Source organism: Chrysemys picta, chromosome 6 (genome assembly GCF_011386835.1).
Source record: "Chrysemys picta bellii isolate R12L10 chromosome 6, ASM1138683v2, whole genome shotgun sequence".
Lineage (NCBI taxonomy): Eukaryota > Metazoa > Chordata > Testudines > Emydidae > Chrysemys > Chrysemys picta.
Window position 1 is genome coordinate 59,237,322 of NC_088796.1, and position 27,352 is coordinate 59,264,673.

The 27,352-nt window shown below is 43.1% G+C and overlaps 2 protein-coding genes across 14 annotated transcripts in view; one reads left to right on the forward strand and one right to left on the reverse strand.

Moving 5' to 3' along the window:
* KIAA0825 (KIAA0825 ortholog) overlaps positions 1–8,574 on the reverse strand; it is a 419,242-nt gene extending 410,668 nt beyond the window's left edge. For 5 of the 7 annotated variants that reach the window (XR_010588808.1, XM_065550182.1, XM_065550179.1 and 2 more), the window contains exon 1: positions 8,403–8,527. The gene's annotated coding sequence lies outside the window, so the exon portion shown is untranslated. Of the gene's footprint in view, positions 1–5,039; positions 5,120–8,402 lie in introns of all 7 variants that reach the window. The other 2 variants (XM_065550177.1, XM_005306902.5) reach the window with 2 other exon arrangements.
* SLF1 (SMC5-SMC6 complex localization factor 1) overlaps positions 8,017–27,352 on the forward strand; it is an 84,491-nt gene continuing 65,155 nt past the window's right edge. Inside the window, exons 1-4 of one of the 7 annotated variants that reach the window (XM_042855839.2) lie at positions 8,017–8,146; positions 9,462–9,575; positions 9,757–9,832; positions 24,593–24,836. In XM_042855839.2, the coding sequence (XP_042711773.2) occupies positions 9,462–9,575; positions 9,757–9,832; positions 24,593–24,836 (434 nt within the window). In that variant the 5' untranslated portion in view covers positions 8,017–8,146. Of the gene's footprint in view, positions 8,147–8,493; positions 8,765–9,461; positions 9,576–9,756; positions 9,833–24,576; positions 24,837–27,352 lie in introns of those variants that run through there. The other 6 variants (XM_065550185.1, XM_005306901.5, XM_065550183.1 and 3 more) reach the window with 6 other exon arrangements.

The following is a 27,352-nucleotide window of genomic DNA, read 5'->3' on the forward strand; positions in this document are numbered from 1 at the left end:
TTGATGATGCTGTTGAAATTTGGAAGGAACTGAGTGAGATCTTAAAAAGAGAAATATACAATGACAGAGTTAAATTACAAGCATTAAAAAAACAAATGGGAAAAGCACTATCTCCAGCTCATTTTCTTGCAAATATTTTCAATATTCAGTACCAGGGTCAAACCTTAACTGCTGAAGAAGAGGAGTTGGCTATGACATGGACATCCAGCAATCATCCCTCCATAATAAACTTAAGAGCTAAGGGTGAACCATTCAAGAAATATATGTTTTAAAGATAGTCAGACCAGTGAACTGGTGGAAGTCACTTAAGCACTTGGATTCAGAGACTGTTGAAGTGATAATCTCACTTTTAACAGCAATAGCTTCTTCTGCTGGTGTAGAAAGAATATTTTCTTCCTTTGGACTAATTAATTCCAAACTGAGAAATCATTTGGGACCTGAAAAAGCAGGAAAGGTCATTTTTCTTTTCCAGATTATGAACAAACAGGAAAATGAAGGTGAAGACGACTGAGTTAGCTGCAGAAGCCAATATTTTAAGTTTCTCATGTTGACCTGGCTAACGTAGTCGATTTAATTTTTTTTAATTCATTTAACTATTTTAGTTAAAAACAATTTTAACAAAAAAACCCTGATTTTAAAAAAACTTGAATGTTGAACTAAATTCAAAAATTCATATGCTTGTTTTGTTAAAATATTATATGTTTGCTGTTGAAGAAAAAAATCCAGAATACATAACGTCGTTGTTTTAGTTAAATAAAACAATTTAAATGTCTGTCCATGTTCTCCTCCTAAAACAGCATGGCAAGAAAATCCTCCAAATATTAATGATTAACCTGTTGAATTGAAGACAGTTCACTTCCCAATGACTTCATAAATATCTGCTTCAATTACCTTTGGTAAATGGAATAACCAAACAATCGTTCATTTTCTAATATAGCTGTAAAACTAATCTGAAATTTTTTCAAAATAAATCACTTTCAAAATATGTAGCGTGTACCTTCTAAAAATGAAACCTACATCTATCTCTGAGTTGTGAAGAATATGTATTAAGGTTATAACAACCAACAAGAATGCACTTTTATGTAGAAATCCATGATTAAATCGAGTCTTCTTGACTAGTGATTTAAATCATGATTTGATTTAAATCCATTATTTGATTTAAATCAAATCCACCCTGGTTTGCCTTTTTAAAACTAAGGATATTCCATCATGTAGAATTATACTGACCCTCACATGGGTCATCAGTAGGGCTGGAACTAATACCAGAGATTTTTTAGCTCTTCTATTCTGTTTCATAAACACAGCATTAAAAGCATCATCTTGCCACCATTAGTTGAAAATGGGGGAAGAATTAAAATAAGATTAACTAAATTGGCAGGAAATAGAGTGGTAACAGAAGACCATAATATCAATATACGGTACATATAGTATGTATCCAATTGTCAGTTTAAGGATGAGGTAATTGTTTACAGTTTGGTGTGTGTGGAATGTTGGCATGCATCCAAGTAAAAGTGGAGCATGCTTAGCACAGAGGTAGACTTAAGGTCACCTAAGTAGGTAGGTCAAGCATGGCTCAGTGTAAATATAGGATAAAGGTTACAGACCATAATAGTTGGCAGACCATATCAGCTAATACAGACCATAATCTCAAACTGTTATATAAGAATCATTCAGCAAACAACTATTATTGGATAATAAGGGAAGGATCGTAAAAGAACCAATAGAGAGACTGGAATGATTGGAATACGAGCATGATCAGAAAGGGTCTCCTGGCTGGCAAAACTGTATAAAAGACAGACAGTCAGTAGGCAATGGTTACTTAGTTAGGAGGAGAAGGAGCAGGTGAAGAGGTTGGTGAAGTTGTTCAGAGAGGGAGGAGAAGATCAGGGTCAGAACACTGGGGTGGTTTTTGCAGCAGAAGGAAAAAACACCACAAACAGTGCCAGCACCTGCAGCAACTAGCAGACCCTGACACAACAAAGGGAAAGAAACCTACGGAGAGTGGGCATGCTAGTTATAGTGTAAATATAGAATAGAAATCATATTAATATGTTTGGAGCAATAAAGATGTGTGTTTGTATTAGATCAGTGGCTCTCAACCTTTCCAGACTACCCCTTTCAGCAGTCTGATTTGTCTTGCATATCCCCAAGTTACACCTCACATAAAAACTACTTGCTTACAAAATCAGACACAAAAATTCAAGTGTCACAGCACACTATTACTTAAAAATTGCTTATTTTCCCATTTTCCCATATTATTAATTAATTGGAATATAAATATTGTACTTACATTTCAATGTACAGTATATAGAGCAGTATAACCAAGTCATTCTCTGGATGAAATTTCAGTTTGTACTGACTTCACTAGTGCTTTCTATGTAGCCTCTTGTAAAACTAGCCAAATATCCATATGAGCTGATGTACCCCCTGGAAGACATCGGCATACCCCCAGCAGCAGGCATATCCCTGGTTGAGAACCACTGTGTTGGAGCTTAAACTTTATACATACCCTGTTTCCCCGAAAATAAGACATCCTCCGAAAATAAGGCCTACTTACAGTTTTGCCTCTCGTTGTAATATAAGGCATCCCCCCGATAATAAGACCTCCCCGATAATAAGGCATCCACCGATGTGTACCGTATTCTTCTTCATTGAAAAATAAGACATCCCCTGAAAATAAGACCTAGCGCATCTTTGGGAGCAAAAATTAATATAAGACACTGTCTTATTTTCGGGGAAACAGGGTATAAAACAACGTAAGATTTCTGTCAGTAACTGCACACGGCTAATCACCATGTGTAGGGCGCAACACTTAATACTGTTCTAATTGTATGACATTGCAGTTCGGATATTTAGGAATTGTTATTATTAAGGAATTGTGTTGCTGAGATTACATTGTAGCCAGGGATCATCAGTGTGCTACTGTAATAGAAGATACTTTGTTTTGGAAAAGTACTGTCTGTGTGTCAATCAATTATATCAGCAGACTGTATCTGATCTAAGATACTCTGGGGAGTTATTCTAAAAAGGGAACCTCTAGTAAACCTAGGGCATTTCTCTAGAGCGAGCCCCCATTCACCCTGCAGAAACAGATTAATAGGCTACCTAGAAGGGACCTCTGGTAAACCCAGGAGGGGGCAATAGATAAACTATTCTGGGGGTACCCTGGATCTGATTTGGAGTAGCAGAACCTTTAATGCACTGTACAGACCTCTGCTACATGAGCTAACATAGTAACCAATAGCAGGAACAGGTTGTCATCCAGTACGTAGATCAACCTCTAGAGCAGGGGTTCTCAAACTTCATTGCACTGCGACCCACTTCCGACAACAAAAATTACAACATGACCCCAGTGTCCTGTATTACTCTAGATTCTAGAGTCTAGAATCAGGGCCAGTGTTAGGGGGGCGGTAAGCAGGGAAATCGCCTGTGGCCCCATTCCACAGGGGGCCGAGTGAAACTAAGTGGCTCATGTGTTGGCTTCAGCCCCAAGCAGTGGGGCTTGGGCTTTGGCTTTGGCTTTAGCTTCTGCCCCCGGCAGCAGGGTGTCTAACACCAGCCCTGGCGACCCCATTAAAAGAAACTTGTGATCCACTTTGGGGTCGTGACCCCCAGTTTGAGAACCCCTGCTCTAGAGGGAGATGAAACACACTTTGCCAGTCGGTTTCACTGATATTTACTGGCTGCAGAGGTATGTTCAGGCACAGGAATCCTCATTTCTATTGCAAGTTCCTGGAGGTAGTGTCATCCAGGGGATACAGAAGCTGCAGACCCTGTCCTTCCGTCCCAAGGCTGAGCCATCCTGCCTAGTTGCCTAGCATGTCCCCCTGTGCTTCTTACCCCCCACCTCAGACTGCCCTGTTACCCCCTAGCTCCTGTCCCTGTCCTCACTCTTCTTTAACAAACTCTATTGAGCATGACAAACTGTGATTTTCAGATGCTTATAACTCATCCAGATTGGTATGGATTTTCAAGCAAGAGATAACTTTTTGCTGCTAGGGTGAACCCCCTACCAAAATTCCACTCGCTACTGCACTCTATATTAGATGCTAAAGATGCTCATAAAATGGTTGCAAGAATTTAACACTGTTTTGCCAATGTACTTTTCCCTAACCTTGTTCTGAGAAATAGCTGAACTATTTTTGCTGTTTTTTGTTTTTATTTTCCAGAAACATTCAACCTGAGATAAAGATGCAACATGAAAATTTCAGCCTGAACTAACAATGTTTGGCAAAGTTGTAAGCAATGAAAATGCTTATAATGGAAAGTGTTAGCCAAGATTTACTATGGGTGGTGCTGCAAGCTCCACCTATAATTTCCATAGATTCCAAGGCCAGAGGGGCCCATCGTATAACACAGGCCATAGAACTTCCCCAAAATAATTCCTAGAGCATTTCTTTTAGAAAAAATATCCAGTCTTGATTTAAAATTGCCAGTGATGGAGATTCCTCCATGACTTTTGCTAAATTATTTTAATGGTTATTACCCTCAGTTTAAAATTGACACACTATTTCCGGTCTGTATTTGTCTAGTTTCAACTTCCGGCCATTGGATTGTGTTATAACTTTCTCTGTTAGACTGAAGAGTCCATGATCAAATATTCGTTCCCATGCAGGTACAGTAACTCCTCACTTAAAGTTGTCCTGGTTAACTTGTTTCGTTGTTACATTGCTGATCAATTAGGGAACATGCTCGTTTAAAGTTTTGCAATGTTCCCTTCTAAGGTCGTTTGACAGCCGCCTGCTTTGTCTACCGCTCGCAGGAGGAGCAGCCCGTTGCAGCTAGCTGGTGGGGGCTTGGAACCAGGGTGGACCGGCAGCCCCCCTATCAGCTCCCCACTCCCCTAAGTTCCCTGTGCTGCAGCCACCCAGCAGGCTAGCAATTCCAGCTGTCCCTCCCCCCACTGCCATGTGCTGCTCCTGCCCTCTGCCTTGGAGCTGCTCCCTGAGATTCCTGCTTGCTGTGTGGGGGGGGAGGAGGAGGGAAGGAAGAGGGGGGGTAATGTCAGGGTGTCCCCCTCCCCCCTGCTCCCCACTTACCCCATCTTCCATAGAGCAGGGGGGACACACCAGGGCTCAGGATGGAGGGAGCTTGCAGCAGCTGGTCTCAGCAAGCTGATCTAATTAACAAGGCAGTATACTTAACGGGAGGAAATGCGCATCTCTCTCTCTCTCACATACCTCCTCCCTCCATTCCTGCTGCCTTGCAGAGTGAGAGAGTTAACCCTTGAGGGATCAGCCAATTGCTAGTTCATCATTTAGCAGTAAGGGAAATATCCCACCCTCGGTCTCCTCCACCTCAACCAAGGTTCACAATCATCACTGTGTACCAGTATTAAATTGTTTGTTTAAAACTTATACTGTGGGTGTGTATATATATGTCTTTTGTCTGGTGAAAAAAATTGCCCTGGAACCTAACCCTCTCATTTACATTAATTCTTATGGGGAAATTGGATTCGCTTAACGTCGCATTTTTCAGGAACATAGCTACAACGTTAAGTGAGAGTTACTGTAATTACAGTCTGTAGTTAAGTCCCTTCTTAACCTTCTCTTTGTTAGGCACAAGAAGCTCAATCTATTTAATTTATTTGTATAAGTAGGCTTGGCAGAATTCAAATTTTATTGTTTTTTATAATTTTGACAGATATCTATGTATATTTGTAAGCATTTTTCTCATTTTTATCTATTTAAAATTCCAAAATTGTGCAAAATTATATGTTAAGTATTTTTCATTCATTTTTATCTATAATCTTTCACAGTTGTGGGAAAATATGGGGGGCAGACAACAACGGGTATCAGATAATTATTTAATGACAGCAATGTTGAGATTCAAAAAGTTAAAGTTTTATAATCATTAAAAACAAAATGTCAACATCACATATATGTTTTAATATACAAAGTAAATATCCTTGAATCAAACTAAGTTCTTAAGCAGTATTTTTCTTACTTTACCCATCTGTAAATTTTAATTATTTTTTATGGAAACTTTTTTTGTGTGTGTGTGTGTGTGTATGGTGAAACGGACACCAAGCTAATTCTTCCAAGCCTAACTCTAAGGCACATTTCCTAATCTTTTAATCATTCTTGTGGTTCTTCTCTGAACCCTCTCCAATTTATCAACATCTTTCTTGAATTATGGGCATCAGGACTGAACGCAATATTCCAGCAGCTGTCACACCAGTGCCAAATACAGAGGTAAAATAACCTCTCTGCTCCTGCTTGAGATTCCCCTATTTATGCACCCAAGGACTGCATTAGCCTTTTTGGCCAAAGTATCACACTGGCAGCTCATGTTCATCTTATTATCCCCCATGACCCCAAATCTTTTTCATAGTCACTGCTTGCCAGGAAAGAGGTCCCCAAGTATAGCCTATATTCTTTGTTCCTACTTGCAAATAATGTGTTTTCATATGGCTAAATGTAAATGTATTCTTGTGCCCAGATTACCAAGCAATCCAGATTGCTCTGTATCAGTGACCTGTCCTCTTCATTATTTACCACTCCCCAAATTTTTCTGTCATCTGCAAACTTTATCACTGATGACTTTGTGTCTTCTTCCAGGTCATTGATAAAAAGGTCAAATAGCAGAGGGCCAAGAACTGATCCCTGCAGGACCCCACTAGGAACACAGCTGTTTAATGATTATTCCCTACTTAGAATTCTATTTTGAGACCTATCAATTAATCATTTTTTAATCCATTTAATGTATGCCATTGTAATTTTATATCGTTCCAGTTTTACAAAATGTTGTATGGTACCAAGTCAAATGCCATACAGAAATATAAGCACATTACATCAACACTATTCTTTTCCTCCATCAAACTCAGAATCTCATAAAAAAAATTACATACAATTAATTTGAGAGGATTTTCCATAAACCCATGTTGATTGGCATTAATTATGTTACCCTCCTTTAATTCTTTATTTATGCAGTCCCATATCAACCACTCCATTTTCTTGCCTATGACTGATGGCAAACTAAGAGGCTTATAAGTACCTGGGTCATCCTGCTTACCCTTTTAAAATACTGGCATAACATTAATTTTCTTCAGTGTTCTGGAACTTCCCCTGTATTCCAAGACTTATTGAAAATCAACATTAATGATCCGAGGAGCACCTGAAGCAGCACTTCTAAAACTCTTGGGTGCAAGTTATCTGGACCTGCTGATTTCAAAGTGTTTAATTTTAATAGTTACTATTTAACATTCTCCTAAGAACACCAGTGGAATGGAAAGAGTGTTATTATCATGACTACATCATCTGTTTTCCCCCTGCAAACACAAAACAGAAATATTTAACACTTCTGCTTTTTCTCCATAATTCTACCATTTCCATCTAGTAACAGATAATAATTGACCTAGATAATACTAACTAGGGATACCTAGCATCTGTAGAAGACCTCCATTTTCAAACTAGCCATTAATCAAACTTCACAACATCTCTTTTGAAGTAGATGGCTAAGACTTATTTGCCTAGTGGGGAAACTGAGGCAAAGAAGGTACATGTTAGTCATTCTTCAACAAAAAAAACTTCAGAAACTGACTTCAAAGAGAAACTGCAGAGCTACAATTTATTTGCAAACTTAAACACCATCAATTTGGGCTTCAATAGGGACTAGGAGTGGCTGGCTCACTACAAAAGTAATTTTCCCTTTCTTGGTATTGACACCTCCTCATCACTTATTGAGAGTGGACCACATCCACCCTGACTAAATTGGCCTTCAACATTAGTTCTCCACTTGTAAGGTAACTCCCTTTTCTTCATGTGCCTGTAACTGTAATTTTCACTCCATGCGTCTGAAGAAGTGGGGCTTTTACTAAGCCCAAATAAATCGGTTAGTCTTTAAGGTACCACCGGACTCCTCATTGTTTTTATGATTTGTACAAGGTCACTAAAGAAGTTAGCGCAGGACCAGAAACAGACCCTCCCCAACTCAGTGTCCCGACTAGTTCCAGGCCCTTCTTCTAACCAAATGTGCCCTCTTTAATTTATAGCACCACCACTACCATTTGGCAAAAGGAATAAATTGTGGGGGCGGCAGCCTGCGGTCGCCACCAGGTGCTCACTCCGCGACAGACGGCGGCACAGGGCGTGTGACCCGGCCCTGGCGAGCGCCGCCGGAGCGCCACACGCTGTCAAACAGCCAGGTTCGTTATTAAGAGGCACAGGGAGGACTAACGGTCAGTCATAAGGAGCGTCCTGTTGTGGGGGGCTGGGGAGCCGGGCCCGGGGGGCAGGAGAGGGACTAGTGGGGCGCGGGTGCCTGCCGGGGCGGTTCGAGAGGGGCCCAGCTCCCCAACAGGGGCGTGTTGGGACACAGCGGCCCGGGGATGTCTCGGACCCTGCCCGCGGTCTCTCCGCCGCGCCAGGCTCCAGCGATGTAGCAGCGCCAGGCTCACTTACCGGCCGGGCCCCGCTCGGCTCCGTTTTCGCAGCCCCAGAGACCAGGGAGCGTCAATGACAACGTCCCGGAACTGCTGGGTCCCACATCCGGGGGTGGGGCCGGCCGCTGCCGGCGGGAAGGAGGCTGCAGGGCTGGTATGGCGGGGCGCCCGCCGCCTCTTACAGCGGCTCCGGGAGCGGCGGGGTCGGATCTTCTACAGCCGCTGCGGCGCTGGGAGCGCTGCCCCCTCCCCACAGCAGCGCTTGGGCTCCAGTACCAGCGGGGCTGTTTGGTCCCCTGCGCTGTGTGAGCGCGACCGTCCCCCGGCAGGGAAAGGTGAGCGCACCGGGGTGACCGAGTGTGGCCTCCCCCTGCTCCCATGGTAGGTGTGGGCGGGTGAGAGCTGGGTACCCCATCGCGATGCATGCCCTAGGCCCAGCACTGCTACGCAAACTGTGCACTAATATCGATGTAGAATTGACTGGCGGTGCCCCATGAAGTACCGCTGCTGGTTCAGGTTTGAAAATGCAGTTGGCGCCACCTCCATTCAACATCCTGTCTCCTTCGCTGCTCCCCTTCTGTGCTACTCCTCCTATTAAGATTCCCTGGGGCCCTTTCTGCTACAGCCTACCTTGCCTAGGACAGCTGGTTTCCCTTTGCTTATTATAGACTCCCCCTCCCCGCAGTGGCTGGTCTGAGTCCCTCTATCTGTTCCCAGGGGTTTCGTTAGGGAACAGTCAGCTTCTTTTATAAAGCAGCCTCAGCAGCAGACCTTGTTGGCAGGTCTAACTCTCTTCTTTGAGGTGCGCAGGCTGGCACACAAAGGTGCAGAGCTGGGAGCATCATGTAGGTGTTCAGTGTTGTCTGGAACCTCAACGTTAGGCTATTCTCTTTAGTGTACATTAATGCTACTTAGTAACCATTTAAAATAGTTATGTTTTGTAGTAGCATTACTCTAATAGAAGCATTTGTTTATATAGCTATATTGTCTTTAATTTTATCCAAAAATGAGGAAGTTCAAATACAACTGTACAAACAATTTATGCATATGCTTTCCCCCCTTAAAAATAAATGTACAGATGGCATGCACCGTCCAAAAGCGAAGAATCCAACTAACTGGATTTAAGAAACAAGAAAAGGAGGCTATAGTTGAATTACTACTTACACTGGACTGTGTTTTTATTGATACTGAGGTGAGCATATACCTTTGTTGTTTCATTCATTAAATTCACATGAAGCAAAAGGAAGCTACAGATAAGATAGAAGTCTATAGATAAAATAGGCTGGATGATGGTCTAGACTTAAGTTTGTGCTAGTAGCTAAAAATTTTTTTTTAAAAGCCATTTTCAATGACACTTGTTTTTCTTTTGTTAGCAATTCAGAAATTGCACACATCTTATAGCAAAACAGCTTTCAAAGAGTGAAAAGTTCTTAGCAGCTTGTGCAGCAGGTGAGTAACAAATTGTGGTATCCTCTTTAACTGTATCAGTTAATGAACAAATAAAGTTATTAACCTTGTTTCATAATTGTTCTTATCTTTGCTAATAAACAAGACTTTTGCTCAAGCTTGGATTTGCTTCCTCTCACCTTCTCTTCCCCTTATTTGACTGAAATCAGTAAGTCTGTTACCCCACAAAAAGATAATTGTTGGCTAAGGTAATAGTTAAGACTGAGAAGTCACAAGTTATTTATTAGAGAGAATAAAAAGTATTGGAATACTTGCTATTGGTAGCATACAATTCTGACACTAAACTTCACACTAACATTCGCTCACAGACTGCAAACTTCTGCCTGCACAGCAACCCCCTATGGCCAAAAGAAAAACCCCTTACCTCTGCCTTACTATTGACTCTAGACCCCAGTTTTACTCCTGTGTTCTTTTCATATCTGTGGTCTGATTCTGTAATTGCTTGAGTAACAGTTTTAAGGTTTTCAAGGTGAGACCTCTATACTGTAAGATGTTTTTGGTGAAGAGCTTCCTGGAAGGGCTCTATGGTGTTTACAGGCTGTGGTTATGGATGTAGGTTTTGCAATGGCAATATATTGATATGGTAACCATTTCGAGTATTATCCTATTTTCTTTTCATCATACTTGTGTCCTATATATTAGGTGTTGAAGCATATATATTACTAATAATTATTTGTATTACCATAGTAGTTAGTATAATGCAGCCCTCCTGGTGTAGGCTGGTTAACTAGGTGCTGTACGAACACACAACAAAAAGATGGTCTGTACCCCAAGGGGCTTATGAGCTAAACATAAGATAAGACAAACATATGGGAGAGCTCAAGTAAACAATGAGAGGTATAGGTCAGCATGGTAGGCAGTGGACTTTGCACATTAGCAGCCTAAGGGTACGTCTTCACTTACCGGAGGGTCCGGCGGCAGGCAATCGATGTTCTGGGATCGATCCCGGAAGTGCTCGCCGTCGACGCCGGTACTCCAGCTCGGCGAGAGGAGTACGCGGCATCGATGGGGGAGCCTCCCTGCCACGTCTGGACCCACGGTAAGTTCGGACTAAGGTACTTCGAATTCAGCTATGTTATTAACGTAGCTGAATTTGCGTACCTTAGTCTGAAGTGGGGGGTTAGTGGGGACCAGGCCTAACTTAAGTTTTTCATAGGCCTCACTGCAACGGAGAATGTTGGGGAAGGATTTGAGGATGAATAATGAGGTAGGTTTGTGAATATTTAAAGAGGGAACCTCCCAAGTGTGTGGGGCAGCCTGGGAGAAAGCATGGACAAGTGGGCAGTGGAATCTGACATCATGGAATGATTGGGAGGTGAGTGTTAACACTTCAATAGTGAATATGAGATAATAGGGTGGGGATAGGCCATGTGGGGGCCTTGAAAGAAAATACAGGCAGCTTATGTTTGATTCAATAGAGAAGGGAAACCAGTGAAGTGATTCAAAGAGAGGAATGATATGGTTGAAGTGATGGGCTAGGAAAGTCTTGGTATCTGCGTTTTAAATGGATATGAGCAGGGTATGATTGCATTTGTTAAGGCCAGAGAGAAGGGTGTTCCAGTAACTGAGACATGAATGATGAGAGCTTGAAGGAGAGTTTTGGCTGTGTGGATGGATACTACGCATAAAGAATTGGTAAGATTTAGATGTAGCCTGGATATGAAGCCTAGAGAAAGGGTGGAGTTGAAGATGACACCCATCTTACAGGCCTGAATGACAGGAAGGGTGATAGTGTTATCTACAATGATTGAGAAAAAGTAGTAGGGAAGGGTTTGGGGGAAGGGAGATTAGCAGCTTTATTTTAGCCATGTTTAGCTTGAGCGAGCAGCTAGATCATCTCAGGGAGGCAGGTCGTGATTTTAGTTTGGACAGAATGGGACAGGTCTGGAGTTAACTCACAAATCTGCCTCTTAACAGCATTAAGATAGTGGTTGAATTTGTTTGTGAATTGGATTACCCAGAGATAAAGTGCAGAGGGAGAAGAGAACAGAACCAAGGATGGAGCCCCCACATAAAGTTACAGGATGGATGAGGATCCTTCAGAGGACATGCTGAAGGAGCAATTAGAGAACCCTTATAGAAGAGAGTTACAGAAGCCAAGCAAGGACAAGATTTCAAGACTGTGTCAAAGGTAGCTGACAAGTCAAGGAGGACGTGGATGGAGTACTGGTTCTGAACTTTAGCTAGAAAGAAGGCATTAGAGATTTTGGTAAGAACCATTTCAATGAAATATAAGGGCAGAAGCCAAATTGGAAAGGGTCTAAGGTGGAACTGGAGGAGAGGAACTCCAGAAGGCGATTGTAGACAAGAGAATTCAATGAGTTTATAGATAGATGGGGAAGTAGTTAGGCAAGTGGGGTTAAGATATTGTGTTTGGGGGTTTTTTGAGATGGAGAGACTAAAGCATGCATGTATGCTGGAGTCATAGGTTCAGGGCAACTGCACTCTTGTTTCCCCTCAGTGGTCCAGCAAGGACACCATTTTTAGGCTGCCAGCTCCCCCGTCTGGCACTTTTCTTGGGTGGAGACCCCCATCTCTCTCCCTTCTGACCAGGGTATCTCCAAGCTACACAGTTCCCTGCCTTCACTGAGTTGTTCCAGCACAGACAGGTTGTCCAAGGAAACCTATTTGTTTCTCGCCAGAGATGGTTAACCGGTGTAATTGGTACAGTTGTAAGTACCCCAGAGTTCTTTCTATGCAAGCCTACTTTAAAATAAAGGTAAAAAACTTTACAGATAATGTGTTGAAAACAAATAAGAAAAACCTTACATGCATGCTAATAAACTTACCAATCATCATCCCAATCCTAACATGGGTTCTGGCAGGAGCAGTCCTTCAACTACCATTCCCACCTAAAGGGATTCCTTGTGGTTACTCGTTCATCACTGCTGCAGCTTAGAACAACCCCTTAGTCCAATGGTTCTCAACTTGTGGGCCCAATCAGCACACAGCTGTGGCTCAGGTGACATCCTCAGGGCCATACAGGTAGTATATATATTGTGTGGGTGTGGCCCACATCACAGAGGAGCTGCATATGCAGCCCACAGTGGTAAATAGGTTGAGACCCACTGCCTTAGTCTTCTGAGACCTCAGTAGTCCCAGTCCTTCCAACCCTACCTTAAGGATTGGGGCCCTCCATGGACCAGGGTTCTTGTCCATTTGCTGGCTCAAGAAGGCCAATAGCCACTTTTAAACCAGGCTGTTTATCCAAAAGTCTTTTTCTATTGGTCCCTGGAGAATCCTGTCTGAATTAGTATATACACATAGCTCTGCAAGGGGGTGGCTTCAAAGGGATGATAACAGAAGGAAGTACATCCTCTCTCCCCACCACCACCACAAGAGAAGGTACATACAATGGCACAATAACACATGCTCAATTGTTTTTATAATACAATGTACCTCAAATGTATTCACCCTAATATGATAAGATTTAATTCAATAAAGCTAATCTTAATTCTGTAAGATTTGTTTAGAATATTACAGGATATTGTCAGTCTGTCACAGTTTGAATTTGAAGACTGGTATAAGGCTAACAGGCTTATATACACAGATATGCTAAATCAGTATTTACTGATAATTGTAAAATTGTTCAGTTGTACTGGCATTTAAATGCCAATGAGAGACCCCTTTTAAAATTCTAGCATCTAATGACAATTGGCTATATGTGAGTAGACTCTGGCACCCCATGCAGAGCTTTATTGAAGTCAGGGCTATAGAATTTAGGTCCTGATCCTGCAGCAAGTTCCATGCCTGCAAAAGCAGAAAAGGTTCTATTTGTGCTGGAATTCCTTGCAGGATTGGGGCTTTAATGAGAGAGGTTAAGTGATTTGCTTGAAGGCATAGAGAGAACTGGTGTTTGAGTCATGATTTTCTGTCTCCTGTCTAGACAGCATCATCTCCTCCAAAAGTGCAGACACTTAAACCAAGTTATTCTTGTAAACAGGATTATTTCAAGGTAGGATCAAGCAAAAGAGAAAATGGGTCCATGAAAAAGAAAATTCCTATTAAAGCACACTTTCAGTACTCAAGAAAACCCAATAAACTATTGGCCAAATTCAAAGTGTGAGCATGTATGCGTTTGCTTAACATTGTCTAATATGAAAAGTCCTTTACCGATATTGAAATGAAGCAGATTCACATGGTTATGATGTTGCATACAATGGACTTCCATCTCAAATCATCCCTTACAAGTCTTCTTCCTTCATCAAGCGTCAGTATGGGAGAATTCAAGCTTCTTAAATCCTTCAAAACTGCATCTTCCAAACTCATTTGAGGCAGACCTTGTGCTCTGCTTCCTTTCATCTCAGCTCTGTAAACCTTCTGTAGAAGCGTACCTTCTTCTACATGTTGGATATGACCCCACAGCTGCACTCTTCTTGTTCTTCACTGATGACAGATTGCAACTTGCTGGGATCATCTAAGTATCTCCTTGTTTGTTACAAAATCAGATCAGTGGCTGTTAAGAATATGCTGTAACTTTTCATGTTGAAAACTGTCTACTTTCCTCTCCTTAGCTGTTCAATGGCCATATTTCTGCTCCATATAACAGGGTTGTAATCACCACCACATTAAACAATGAACATCCTGCCTCCTAAACAGAGTTGAACACACTGAATACGATTGACACAAGACCAATTCAACATGCGATTACTTCGGTTATAGAACATCTTGCTGTCAAGCAGCTACCCAGATAAAGAACTCTTCACCCATTCAACATCATTACCATCTACCTGCAGTGTCAGCTGGTCATTTGTTTCCATTTTATCACCGGTGATCTTAAGTCCCATAGTTTTTGCATTAGCTGTAGTTGGTCAGTAGTGTCTTCAAATAAGGCAATATCATCCACATATTCAAGATCCTCTAAAGGTGACTCTTCAAACTTCATCCCTCCTACTTGGCCTCCATCAGCTTCGTTATCAGTTTATTAAAATATTAGATAATATGGGGGAGAGAGAGAGAGAGAACACATCCCTGGAATACTCCCGATTCTACTGAAAGCCAGCCTAATACAACCAATTAAATGTACCATGGTAGAGTTCCTCCAGTAAGCACGCTACATAGTCAGACACCCTATACTGAAGTAGCAGTATCCAGAGTGTATCATCTGATCAATGCACTGATTCAAAAAGTGCCCCTCCATGCTGAGTGTGCCACAATAGCAAGCCAGAGGGACAGTCTCTCTCTCTCTCACACATGACTTCCCAGCCCTCCCATCTTGGCAGTGATTTGTGTCTCTATCGGCTGTTCCAGGTGCCCAAACTGACTGCCTGCACTGTGAGGGCAGGGCTTGTGACCACTCCTGCGGCTTCCTTGTGCTTCCCCATCAGAAGTAATTTTTCTCTAGGGAAACAAAGAAATATGTGGGGGCCATGAATTCTGCGCATGTGCAGTGACACAATTCCCTCTGGAATAATGATAGCGATAAAGGATGGAGATGGACAGGGAAAGGATGGCAGCTCCTCCACTCCAGGGCTTAGGAAAGTTTGTTAGGTTCTCTCTCAGCAGCTAGCAGGGAGACTCGCATTTCACATGTACTTGTCACATTATATTTTGATCATGAAAACAATCACAGACTTGGAAGCTACCTGTCCCCCATCTAAAGATTAAAAAACTAGAAGGGAAATGAAAAAACAAATCCCAGATTATTTTAATCTTTCTTGGTATCTGACTCATGATTTTAGACTATTAGGGATTGGCTGTAGTGCATCCATGCAGATGGCTCCCCCTCTGTGGGCACAGGGTCTTGATAAGTCTCTTAAGGCTGGAAATCCTTTCCCATCTGCACACCCTTGGTGGTTAAAATACATTGAAAACTGGGTGAGCAGCTTTCACCAACCAGTTGAGCAGGAGCAGCTGCAAGGAAGCACTCCTTGCCTAAGCCAGGGAATGGAGAAGGAGCTTTACCTGCTTTTAGCAGAAGAGGGGAAGCCTCTTTAATCTCTGAGATAAGAGTGTAAAGCAGGGGTGGGCAAAACACGGCCCACGGGCCAGATCTGGCCCATCTAACATTTCTGCCTGCCATGACTTACATTTCTGTCTGGCCTCCTCTGCCCCCTTGCGCTCTCTGAGTCTGGGCTGCTAAAAGTCCCACGGCACAGCAGGCTGCCTGCCTGCTGTTGCCCCATGCTGTTCCCAGAAGTGGCTGGCTGCTGCTGGCACATCTCTGTGTGCCCCTGGCGAGGGGGGAGGTGGCTCTGTGCACTGCCCCTGTCTCCAGCATTGACCTCATAGCTCCCATTGGCCAGAAACCAGCCAATGGGAGCTGCAAGGGCGGTGCTTGCAGGCATGGGCAGCGCACGGAGTCCTGCTGCCCCCCAAAGGGTGCACAGAGATGTGCCAGCAGCAGCCAGCCACAGCCACTTCCGGGAGTGGCGTGGGGCCACGGCATGCAGGCAGCCTGCTAGAGCCCTGCTGCGCCGCCGGCCGGGAGCCAGCTGTGGTAGAGCTTGCACCCCCTCCAGCACTCCAACCCCCTGCCCCAGGTCAGAACTCCCTCCTGTACCAAACTCCCTCTCAGACCCTGCACCTTCTCCTGCACCCCAATCCCTGCCCCAGCCCGGAGCCCCCTCCTGCACCAAACTCCCTCCCAGAGCCCACACCTCCTCCCTCTCCTGCACCCCAACACTCTGCACCAGCCCGGAGCACCTCCTCCATTAATATAGTAGAAATATGCAGCCCATGACAACTTACCAAAATTCGTCGAGTGACCCCGCCCTGCAAAAATTATTGCCCACCCTGGTGTAAAAGAACTCTGTCAAGGATATTTCAGGAAGGTCTCTTGCACCTCATACCTCTCCATCAGGTTTCTGCATGCAAGGACTCCCCTCCCCCTCCCCTTTTCTCTCTCTCAAAAGGACAACTAAACAAAATGGCAGAGAGAGACAAGGTGACAATATCAGTGGGGTAGCAGTTTTAGTCTGTATCCACAAAAACAATGAGGAGTCCAGTGACAACTTAAAGACTAATAAATTGATTTGGGCATAAGCTTTCGTGGGTAAAAAAAACCCCACTTCTTCAGATGCATACAGTGAAAATTACAGATACAGGCATAAATATAGTGGCACACGGAGAAGGGAGTTATCTTACAAGTGGAGAATCAGTGTTCACAAGGCCAATTCAGTCAGGGTGGATGTGGTCCACTCCCAAAAATTGATGAGAGGGAAAATTGCTTTTGTGGTGAGCCAGCCAGTCCCTGTTCATGCCCAAATTAATGTGTTAAGTTTCTAAATGAATTGTAGCTCTGCAGTTTCTCTTTGAAGTCTGTTTTTGAAGTTTTTTCGTTGAAGGATGGCTACTTTTAAATCTGTTATAGAATGTCCAGGGAGATTCAAGTGTTCTCCTACTGGCTTTTGTATGTTACCATTCCTGATATCTGATTTGTGTCCATTTATTCTTTTACATATAGATTGTCGGGTTTGGCCAACGTACATGGCAGAGGGGCATCGCTGGTACATACACCTCTACCTCGATATAACGCTGTCCTCAGGCGCCAAAAAAAATGTTACCGCATTATATCGAACTTGCTTTGATGTGCTGGAGTGTGCAGCCCCGCCCCCCTGGAGCACTGCTTTATCGTGTTATATCAGAATTTGTGTTATATCGGGTCGCGTTATATCGGGGTAGAGGTGTATCACATTAGTAGAGGTGCAGATGAATGAGCCCCTGATGGTGTAGCTGATGTGGTTGGGTCCTCTGATGGTGTCGCTAGAGTAGATATGGGGATAGAGTAGGCAACACGGTTTGTTACAGGGATTGGTTCCTGGGTTAGCATTTGTGGTGTAGTGTGTAGTTGCTGGTGAGTATTTGCTTCAGGTTGGGGGGCTGACTGTAAGGAAGGACTGGCCTGCCTCCCAAGGTCTGTGAGAATGAGGGATCATTGAAGATGTGCTGGAGATGTTTTAAACTGGGGGCAGTACGTGGTGTTCTGTTGTTTTCTTTGTTGGGCCTGTTCTGTAGTAGGTGACTTCTGAGTACCCATCTCGCTCTGTCAATCTGTTTCCTCATTTCCCCAGGTGGGTATTGTAGTTTTAAGAATGCTTGATAAAGATCTTGTAGAGGTTTGTCCCTGTCTGAGGGATTGGAGCAAATGTGGTTGTAATTTAGGGCTTGGCTGTAGATAATGGATCATGTGGAATGTCCTGGATGGAAGCTGGAGGCATGTAGGTAAGTATAGCAGTCAGTAGGTTTCCAGTATAGTGTGGTGTTTATGTGACTATTACTTACTTATTTGCACTGTAGTGTCCAAGAAGTGGATCTCTTGTGTGGACTGGTCCAGGCTGAGGTTGATAGTGGGGTGGAAATTGTTGAAATTCAGGTGGAATTCTTCAAGGGCCTCTTTCCCGTGGGTCCATAGGATGATGATGATGATGATGATGACCTCAATGTAGCACAAGTAGAGGAGGGGTGCTGGGGGATGAGAGCTAAGGAAGTGTTGTTTTAAGTCAGCCATTAAAATGTTGGCATACTGTGGGGCCATGCGGATACCCATAGCAGTGCTGCTGATTTGAAGGTATAAGTTGTCCCCAAATCTGAAATGGTGGTGAGTGAGGACAAAGTCCCAAAGCTCAGCCACCAGGTGTGCTGTGGCCTCATCAGGGATACTGTTCCTGACAGCTTGTAGTTCATCCTCATGTGGAATATTGGTGTAAAGAGCTTCTACATCCATGGTGACCAGGATGGTGTTTTCAGGAAGATCACCAATGCATTGTAGTTTCCTCAGGAAGTTGGTGATGTCTCAAAGATAGACCCTATGCTGCTAGCACTCCTAGCTGAGGAGAGAGTCCAAATATCCAGGTAATCCTGCTATAAGAGTGCCAGGGCCTGAGATGTTGGGGTGTCCAGGATTTCCAGATTTATCAATCTTGGGTAGCAGATAGAATACCCCTCGTCAGGGCTCTAGGTGTTCGTCTGTGTAGATTTGTTCCTGTGCTATAGCAGGGAGTTTCTTGAGCAGATGGTGTAGTTTCTTTTGGTACTCCTCAGTGGGATTGGAGGATAGGGGCTGTAGAATGTGGTGTTGGAGAGTTGCCTGGCAACCTCCTGTTCATAATTCGAATTGTTCATGATGACTACAGCACCTCCTTTGTCAGCCCCTTTGATTATAATGTCAGAATTGTTTCTGAGGCTGTGAATGGTGTTGCATTCTGTACGGCTGAGGTTATGGGGCAAGTGATGCTGTTTGTTCACAATTTCAGACTGTGCATGTCTGTGGAACACTATGTAGAAGTCCAGTCTGTTGTTTCAACCGTCAGGAGGAGTCCACACAGAATAATTCTTCTTGTAGTGTTGGTAGGAGGGTTCCTGTGGGTCAATGCACTGTTAAGTAGTGTGTTTGAAAATATTCCTTGAGTCGGAGATAGCAAAAGTAGGCTTCCAGATCACCACAGAATTGTATCACGTGCGTGGGGGTGGGGGTGCAGAAAGAGTCGCTGAGATAGGACAGACTCTTCTGCCAGGCTAAGTGTGTGGTTGGATAGATTAACAATATTGTTGGGTGAGTTAAGGGTACCAGTGTTGTAGCCCCCTGTGGCATGTAAGAGTTTAGATAGTTTACTGTCCTTTTTCCTCTGTAGAGAAGTGTGAAAATATGAGACTTGTTAGAGGGCTGGGGTGGTGATAAGGCTGTTATCTCTGGAGAGCAGAGCAATGTTTCTCTTTGTTCCTTGTTCTAGACCGAGGGGGCAAACTTTGTGGCCTGAGGCCCACATCTGGGTTTGGAAATTGTATGGTGGGCCACAAATGTTCATGTAATTGGGGTTTGGGGTGCAGGAGAGCATGAGGGCTCCGGCTGGGGGTGCAGGCTCTGGGGTTGGGCTGGGGATGAGGATTTGGGGGTGTAGAAGGTTGCTCTGGGCTGGGACCGAGCGGTTTGGAGGGCAGGAGGGGGATCAGGGCTGCAGCAGGGGGTTGGAGCATGGGGGGACAGGCGCCGGGTGGCACTTACCTCAAGCAGCTCCCAGAAACAGTGGCATGTCCCCCCTCCCGCTCCTATGCGGTGGCACGGCCAGGTTGCTCTGTGCGCTGCCCTGTGTGCAGGCAATGCCCCTGCAGCTCCCATTGGCTGTGGTTCCCAGCCAATGGGAGCTGCAGGGGCAATGCTTGGGGTGGGGCAGCATGTGGAGCCCCCTGGCTGCCCCTATACATAGAAGCCGGAGTGGGGAGGTGCCGCTGCCTCTGGGAGCTGTGCGGAGTGGGGCTAGCCCCAGACTCCACTTCCCAGCAGAAGCTCGAGGGCCCGATTAAAACGTCTGGAGGGCCGGATGTGGCACCTGGGCCGTAGTTTGCCCACCTCTGTTCTAGACCCTGTAAATCCTTTCTAGCCTTCCACTTGTTTCAAAGTTTATGCTACAGTTTTAAACAATAAGTACAAAGCAGTGCCCAGTGTGATGGTATCTTCCAGTTTTGATTCTGCATTCTTTAGTGTCAAGGAATTTAGGCATAAAACAGAAAATATAATCAAACTGATACAGACTAATACCTGAACGTGCTTGTTATACCATTTTGACATAAATTTGTACCAGAGGTTTAGAAAATTGCTATATCTGAAAATTGAGAAACATACCCTCATTGTATATAGAAATAATAGTTTACAAATCAGGACATTATATAACTAAGATCTGTGGCACAGACCTAGTAAAAAGGACTGGATTACTTTATCCCCAAAGTGAAAAATGTACATGTTTTAAAAGTCACCTTTTGCTATTAACTCACTCACTCATACCCGTCACCCCAATCGGGGTGTGGGCCGCCAACCACAGATCTCCAGAGTCCTCTATCCTGGGCCATTTGCTCTAACTGGTTCCAGGTATAGCCCATTTTTATGCTATCAGTCTGAAGGTCGCGTCGCCAGGTGTTTCTTGGATGGCCTCTTTTCTGCTTGCCTTGGGGATTCCACCGCAATGCCTGTCTAGTGATGTTGGTTGGCTGCTTGCGTAGTGTGTGTCCTATCCAGCCCCACCTTCTCCTTCTAATTTCTTCCTCTGCTGGAAGTTGACGGGTCCTCTCCAAGAGGTAGATGTTGCTGATGGTGTCTGGCCAACGGATCTGGAGAATCCTGCTAAGGCAACTATTTATGAAGGTCTGGATCTTCCTGGTGGTTGTTTTAGTTGTCCTCCAGGTTTCAGCTCCATAAAATAAGACTGATTTCATGGTGGAGTTGAACAGTCGAATCTTTGTTGCCAAAGACAGCTCTCTGGAGCTCCAGATGTTCTTGAGCTGTAAGAAAGCTGCTCTTGCCTTACCGATCCTTGCTTTGATGTCTGCGTCTGTGCCACCCTGTTGGTCGATGCTGCTGCCTAAGTAGGTAAAGGACTGCACTTCTTCCAGAGGGCTTCCTTTCAGTGTGACTGGGTCATTACTGATGGAGTTAATCTTGAGGATCTTGGTCTTGTCCTTGTGGATGTTGAGGCCAACATGTGATGACGTGGCTGCCACTACGTTGGTCTTCTCTTGCATCTGCTGTTTGCCGACAACCTTGCACTCCTTTCACATAGCAAAGTCCAGGTCATCAAGCTGGGTCCACAACGTCCACTGGATTCCGTTCCTGCGCTCATAAATGGATATCTTCATAATCCAATCAATGACAAGGAGAAAAAGAAATGGTGTCAACTCTCTTATGCTCAAGATGTTGATACTACCTTTTGCTATTAAAGGTAGTATCAACATCTTGAGCATAAGAGATTTGACTTTTAGATTAAAGGGTAATAGTCATCTCTAATTATCTCTGAGGTACGTTAGCAAGTTAGCTTTTGGGAGAAGAGGGATAGACCACCTACTTTCCAATGGTACTTAAGTTTTGTGAGTGTCTGTTTACATGATTTAAAAAAAACAACCCTCAACTCAATGCATTCAGAATCTTTTTTTAAACTGTGGTCCAAAGACCATAGTGGATGAATTAAAATAGGGTGAAAATTTATTCATCACTGAAATCTTACTTTAGGGGTAAATCCCACTCCCCATCTCACCAAACATTAATCAAAGGACTTTGTTCAAGCATTTCTTATTGGGGTAGAAAGGATGAAATCCTTCTTTCAATTTACAGAGTGCCAGCAGAGCTGCTCTGTGATGACTATCACATCCCTTCTATTAGTGGATCTTCATAGTCATGTATGCACTGGCTGTACTTCTGCTCTCTTCATCATGGAGCCCTCCTATGTACTGTGCAGAATCACATTTGTTTTGCAACCATGTAGGTACTACATTCTCACAGTGGGGGGTCAGGATTTGGGCCATAGTGTAATTTCAGAAAATACTTACATGTGCCAGAACTGCTGCTAAACTCGGAAAATATAATAGGGTGTAACCCAGAAGGAGCTACAAAAATTCAGAGTGAACATACAAATTAGCCAGTGTTGCTTTTGGGTATGAGTCAAAGGTGGTGTGCCCTGATATGATAAGCCATTATAATTACAAAAATACAGTGGTATTCAAAGACCAAATGTAGGCATGCTGATTACTTTCAAAATTACATGGAGATATGCATATTTTCTGTGAATTTCTTTATTTAAGCCATTGTGAACCTATGGCACTTATGCAGCAAAGTTTAAAAAAAAAAATTTCATTTATGGAAGTCTATAAAGATATGCCTTTAACATAAATAAAGAGAGAGAATTTTTCAGTGCCCATAAATAGGGCCCTACCAAATTCACATTCCATTTTGCTCAATTGCACGGTCATAGGATATTAAAAATAGTAAATTTCATATACTTCAATCTGAAATTTCATGGTATTGTAATTGTAGGGGTCCTGACCCAAAAAAGAGTTGGGGGGGGGGGTGTCACAAGGTGATTTGTGGGGGTGGGATTGCGGTACTGCTATCCTTCCTTCTGCGCTGCTGCAGGCAGCAACATTGCCTTCAGAGCTGGGTAGCTGGAGAGTGGCGGCTTCTGGTTGGGAGACCAGCTTTGAAGGCAGAGCCGCCGCCGCCAGCAGCAGCGCAGAAGTAAGGATGGCATGGTATGATATTGCCACCTTTACTTCTGCACTGCTGCCTGCAGAAAGGGGCCCTCAGTCAGCAGCCGCCACTGACGGCCACCCAGCTCTGAAGGCAGCAGCACAGACATAAGGGTGGCATGGTATAATATTGCCATCCTTGCTTCTGCTGGCGGGGCACTGCCTTCAGAACTGGGCACCTGGCCAAAAGCTGCCGCTCTCTGGCTGACCAACTCTGAAGGCAGTGCAGAAGGGTGGCAATACCACAACCCTTCTAAAATAACTTTGCAGACCCCCTGCAACTCCCTTTTGGGTCAGGACCCCCAATTTGAAAAATGCTGGTGTCGTGTCCCCCCCCCCCTCCCCCCGTAAAATCTGTATCCTATAGGGTAAAAGCACACAAAAGACCAGATTTCACAGTCTGTGACGTGTTTTTCATGGCCGTGAATTCGGTAGGGCCCTATCCATAAACGATAAAGTGATGCAAAACACCATTTTGGTCTTGTTACCACTACTAGTTCACATTGACACAATATATCTTCCTAAGAACACTAAGTATGTGTCCCACCTTATATAGTTTTACCCATAATCATTCCCTAGTAATGCCCAATATTGCCCTTCTGCACTTTTTTCTTTTTTGGGGGGGTGTTGGGCCGGTGTGGGGGGAAAAAGAGACATGCATCTCCACCACCTTTTCTTGGTAAAACTGTAGTAAGAGTGTGGTTAGATTCTAATCCCCTTCAGTATTTATCCTCACCCTGAAATTTCCAACAAGCATACCAAAGTGGAACCTATTGAGTAGGAATTGGTGACAAGGGGTTTATTAAGCTATAGGTTATGTACAGAGCACCTTTGTGTCTTTCCATTAGATGTCTGCTGGCACCCAGTGCTAGCTCCTTTAGACATACCATCTGCTCCTGCACTGATGCATTTTACCAGTCATCCCTGCTGTTCTGAGAAATTGATTAGGATCACACAATTAGGCAATTTCACTTAATGTATACTATAAGTAGTGTTTCAATACAAGAGGACCACAACTCCTGATCTGAACCTGAAAGAACAGACATTTAGAAAAGGAGGAGGATCATTACGTACAGAAGAAGAGGCAGAGGAGGTGAGGGAAAAGGATGTGGAAAGGAGAGAGACTAGAGTACTAGTCTAAAATGGTTTCCCCCTAATATTGGTATCCACTAAACTTACACAATTAGGAATGTCTAGATTTTCAGAGTTTAGAGATGGACTATGCTGTGCTTTTAGTATGCTAAAAATTTAGACAGCTGTGTTAGCTGGTGGTGCTGGGGTATTTATGGATTTAAATAAGAAACTAGCATGGGATGCCTTTATTTGTATATCCAAACCGATTATTCATAGAAGTGATTCGACGGAGCTGTTGCATTTTCTCTGAGTGCACAGACTGTCCGCAGTCAGGAAATCTATTTGTACAGTGTATTGTAAAACATCATATAAGAATACTAAGGCTAAGTTGATACTGGACAAAAGACACAGGAGCAAAATCTAGACAGGCAAATAAATATCATTATTTTTCTTTTGTCTGGGATTATTTTATTCTGGAAGAGCTAAGAGGATACTATGTCATTAGAAGAAAGCAAAACTACCATGTTCAGTGACTTTGCACAATTCTGATAAAATATTAGGAAAGGATAACTTTTGGAGGAAAATTGTTTGAAATGTTACTTAAAGCTATAACGTGGTTTTTGAATGAGAGAGCTTGAAGTTAATTTTATATTTGATGTTCATTTGCCATTTGTCTGTATAAAAATTCTTGTGGTTGACAGTTCATTTGATTTCTAGGAAAGTGGATACTAACTAAGGACTACATAATTAATAGTGCTGAAAGTGGCAGATGGCTTGATGAAACAACTTACGAATGGGGATATAAAATTGAAAGAGACTCCCATTATTCACCTCAAATGCAATCTGCACCTAAAAGATGGCGCAAAGAACTGACATGCTCTGGTGCTTTAGGGGCCTTCCACAGATGGAAAGTTATCCTCCTTGTGAAAGAAGGTGATAAACGAAGGGATTCTATCACAAGGTAGGATGATACTACTTAAAGTTGAAGTAATTAATGATAAAATAGTTGATATAGCTAAATTACATTGTTGTTCTCCCTCTCCCATCCCAATTAAATTGGTCCACAACAACGCCCAGTGCTTTAGTCTCTGTATAACCTACTGTTCCACATATTTATAATAGTTGGAATGGTAAATGTTTTTATCTGCCAGTTTAGTTTCTTTTGACTTACTATTACCACATTGTTGACTATAGCACTTACAGTTTTATGCATATTTTAAATTAATAGCCTAGGAAGACTTCCTCTGTGCCTGCGCGCCCCCCCCCCCTTCCCCCACCCAATTTGTTCATAGCCATAGCCTCAGAGTTCATGCTCATTAGAAAAATAAAAGAATGCTGTTATGGTACCGAAATGAAGTGTCCAGAACCATTTCATTTGTGTAATGAAGCTTTCTTTGAGTTGATGTTACATTCTATCTATGCATCTAGCATTTTGTTAACTTTGATAAATGTTTAGATATGAAAATACCATTAAACTGTTCCATTACTCTGTTATTTTTAAAATAAGAGGATCTTGGTCTAGTTCCACTTCCCCCGCCCCCCCATCACTGTTTTTTGGCCTCCTCCTCCCCCAAAACCGTAGCGCCTAAATGCTCAGGTTGAACTTGGAGAGGCGGGGTGTGATTAAAAGGGCAAGGAATACAGTTAGATCTGTGGTGATCGTAGTCTATTGTAAAACTACCCCCCTTTTCTCTGGGATGGCAACTTTGTCTTTTATTATATGAGTGGCAATCCTAGAGGAAAACAAGACTGTCTCATATGGTAAGAGTGAAATAATATGCTAAGTATGGTTCGACATATTGCAAAGCCACATTCTGTCTGACTTGGACCTCTTATGTCACACTCATGCAGCAGCTCTCTAGCGGTACACTGCTGCAGCCTCAGAACTGAAAGACAAAAACTTACTCACATCATGTTAAATAGGGATGATTCAAAAGATGATGATAAAGGAGGGGATGGGAGGAGAAGGAACTGAAGGGAAAAAATGAGTTTAAAAGTGCTCAGTTGGCCTTTTGGGATCTCTATCCTCTTCTATCCCACTTTGTTTTAAAACAAACTTGGTCTTCTTTAATATTTTAAGACCTAGTTCTGAGGATAGGAGTGAATGAGAAGGATCTTAATGCTCAAACATTACGATGAAAAAGTTTCTAGTAGAATATAGGGCATAACACCTGCGCCTCATGTTCATAATTTTTTTTTTTAATTAAAAAACCTTATTCCAATAGCCAGTTAAGTCATTAGTGCATCATGTGGTTATTGTTGCACTACTTGGGTGGCTGAAGGAATTCTGCCTTCAGCCTCATGATACAGTACATGTTAAAAAGTTTTACGATCCTTATTGCTATGTTATCAGGGTCTGCTAAAGACTCTCTCTTCCTTACACTAAGCAAGTTTGAGCTCAAGAATCTGGAGCAGAAAGAATATTTTCCAACTGAAATATTAAACTGAATTTAAAACAAACTTGTGTTATTTTGTTGGAACAGCTCCTTAAAATTGCATATATTGCGGTAGTAAAAGTGATTTTATATTAGGCAGTGAACAAAGGCTCTGACATCAAAGCCTCATTACAGTAGGCCTAGATGTAGACATGGTTCCTGCCTGGAAAAGCTTATATTCTAAAAAGACAAACAGTATAAAAGGGTGGCGGAGGAGATACTATACAATGTTACATGCACATATACCTATCATATTTGATTTTTTTTTCCTCCTCCTCCTCCTCCTCAGTTTAGGGGTAAGGAGGCAGAGAGAAATTAGAGTAGGTCAATACTCTTGCTGCAATTACAACACTTGGGCAGGCAGGGGGAAAGCAAATGATTGGTATATGAGCGTATGATACTACATAGTATCGCTTCATCCTTTAATACTGTTTTGTCTTTTTAGACTATAAAAAGAATCCTTGTAGGGATTTAAAGCAAGATAGGGTAGTAGTTTGACATGTCAGTTTGGAGAATGTTCAGGACTGCAACTTTCACCCAAGCCATTGTCTAAAGCTGATCCAACTTAATTTTATATTTGTGGTCCATTGGCATTTAACAGCAGGTTCCTCTGTCAAATTAATTACTATAGATTAAACAGTAGAGATCTGAAAATCCCAGCTCCTGCTTATAGGAGACCAATGTAATTCCCCTCAAGACAAAACCAAATTTATTCTTATAGCTCCTTACAGATCTCATGTAGCTCTCTAAAACTACCTTAAGACACAGGCCGTAATAACCACTAGTCTTTTCATCTTCACATATCAATATTAACCTAGGTTACTACTAGACTGAAACCTCCTTGTAAGTAGGTAGTCAGCCTGCATCCAGAAATTGTGGGTTGTGACCCCATTCCAAAAGAGAGAACCCCTAACATCTAGTTTATTAAGTTGTATATGGTTTCTCCTTTCTTGGCAGGGGGAAATTGAGCTGTCCTGTGCCCTTCTCAAGCAAAATGTGTTAAGTATTGCTTTAATGGCAGAGGAAACAAGCCAATTTCCTT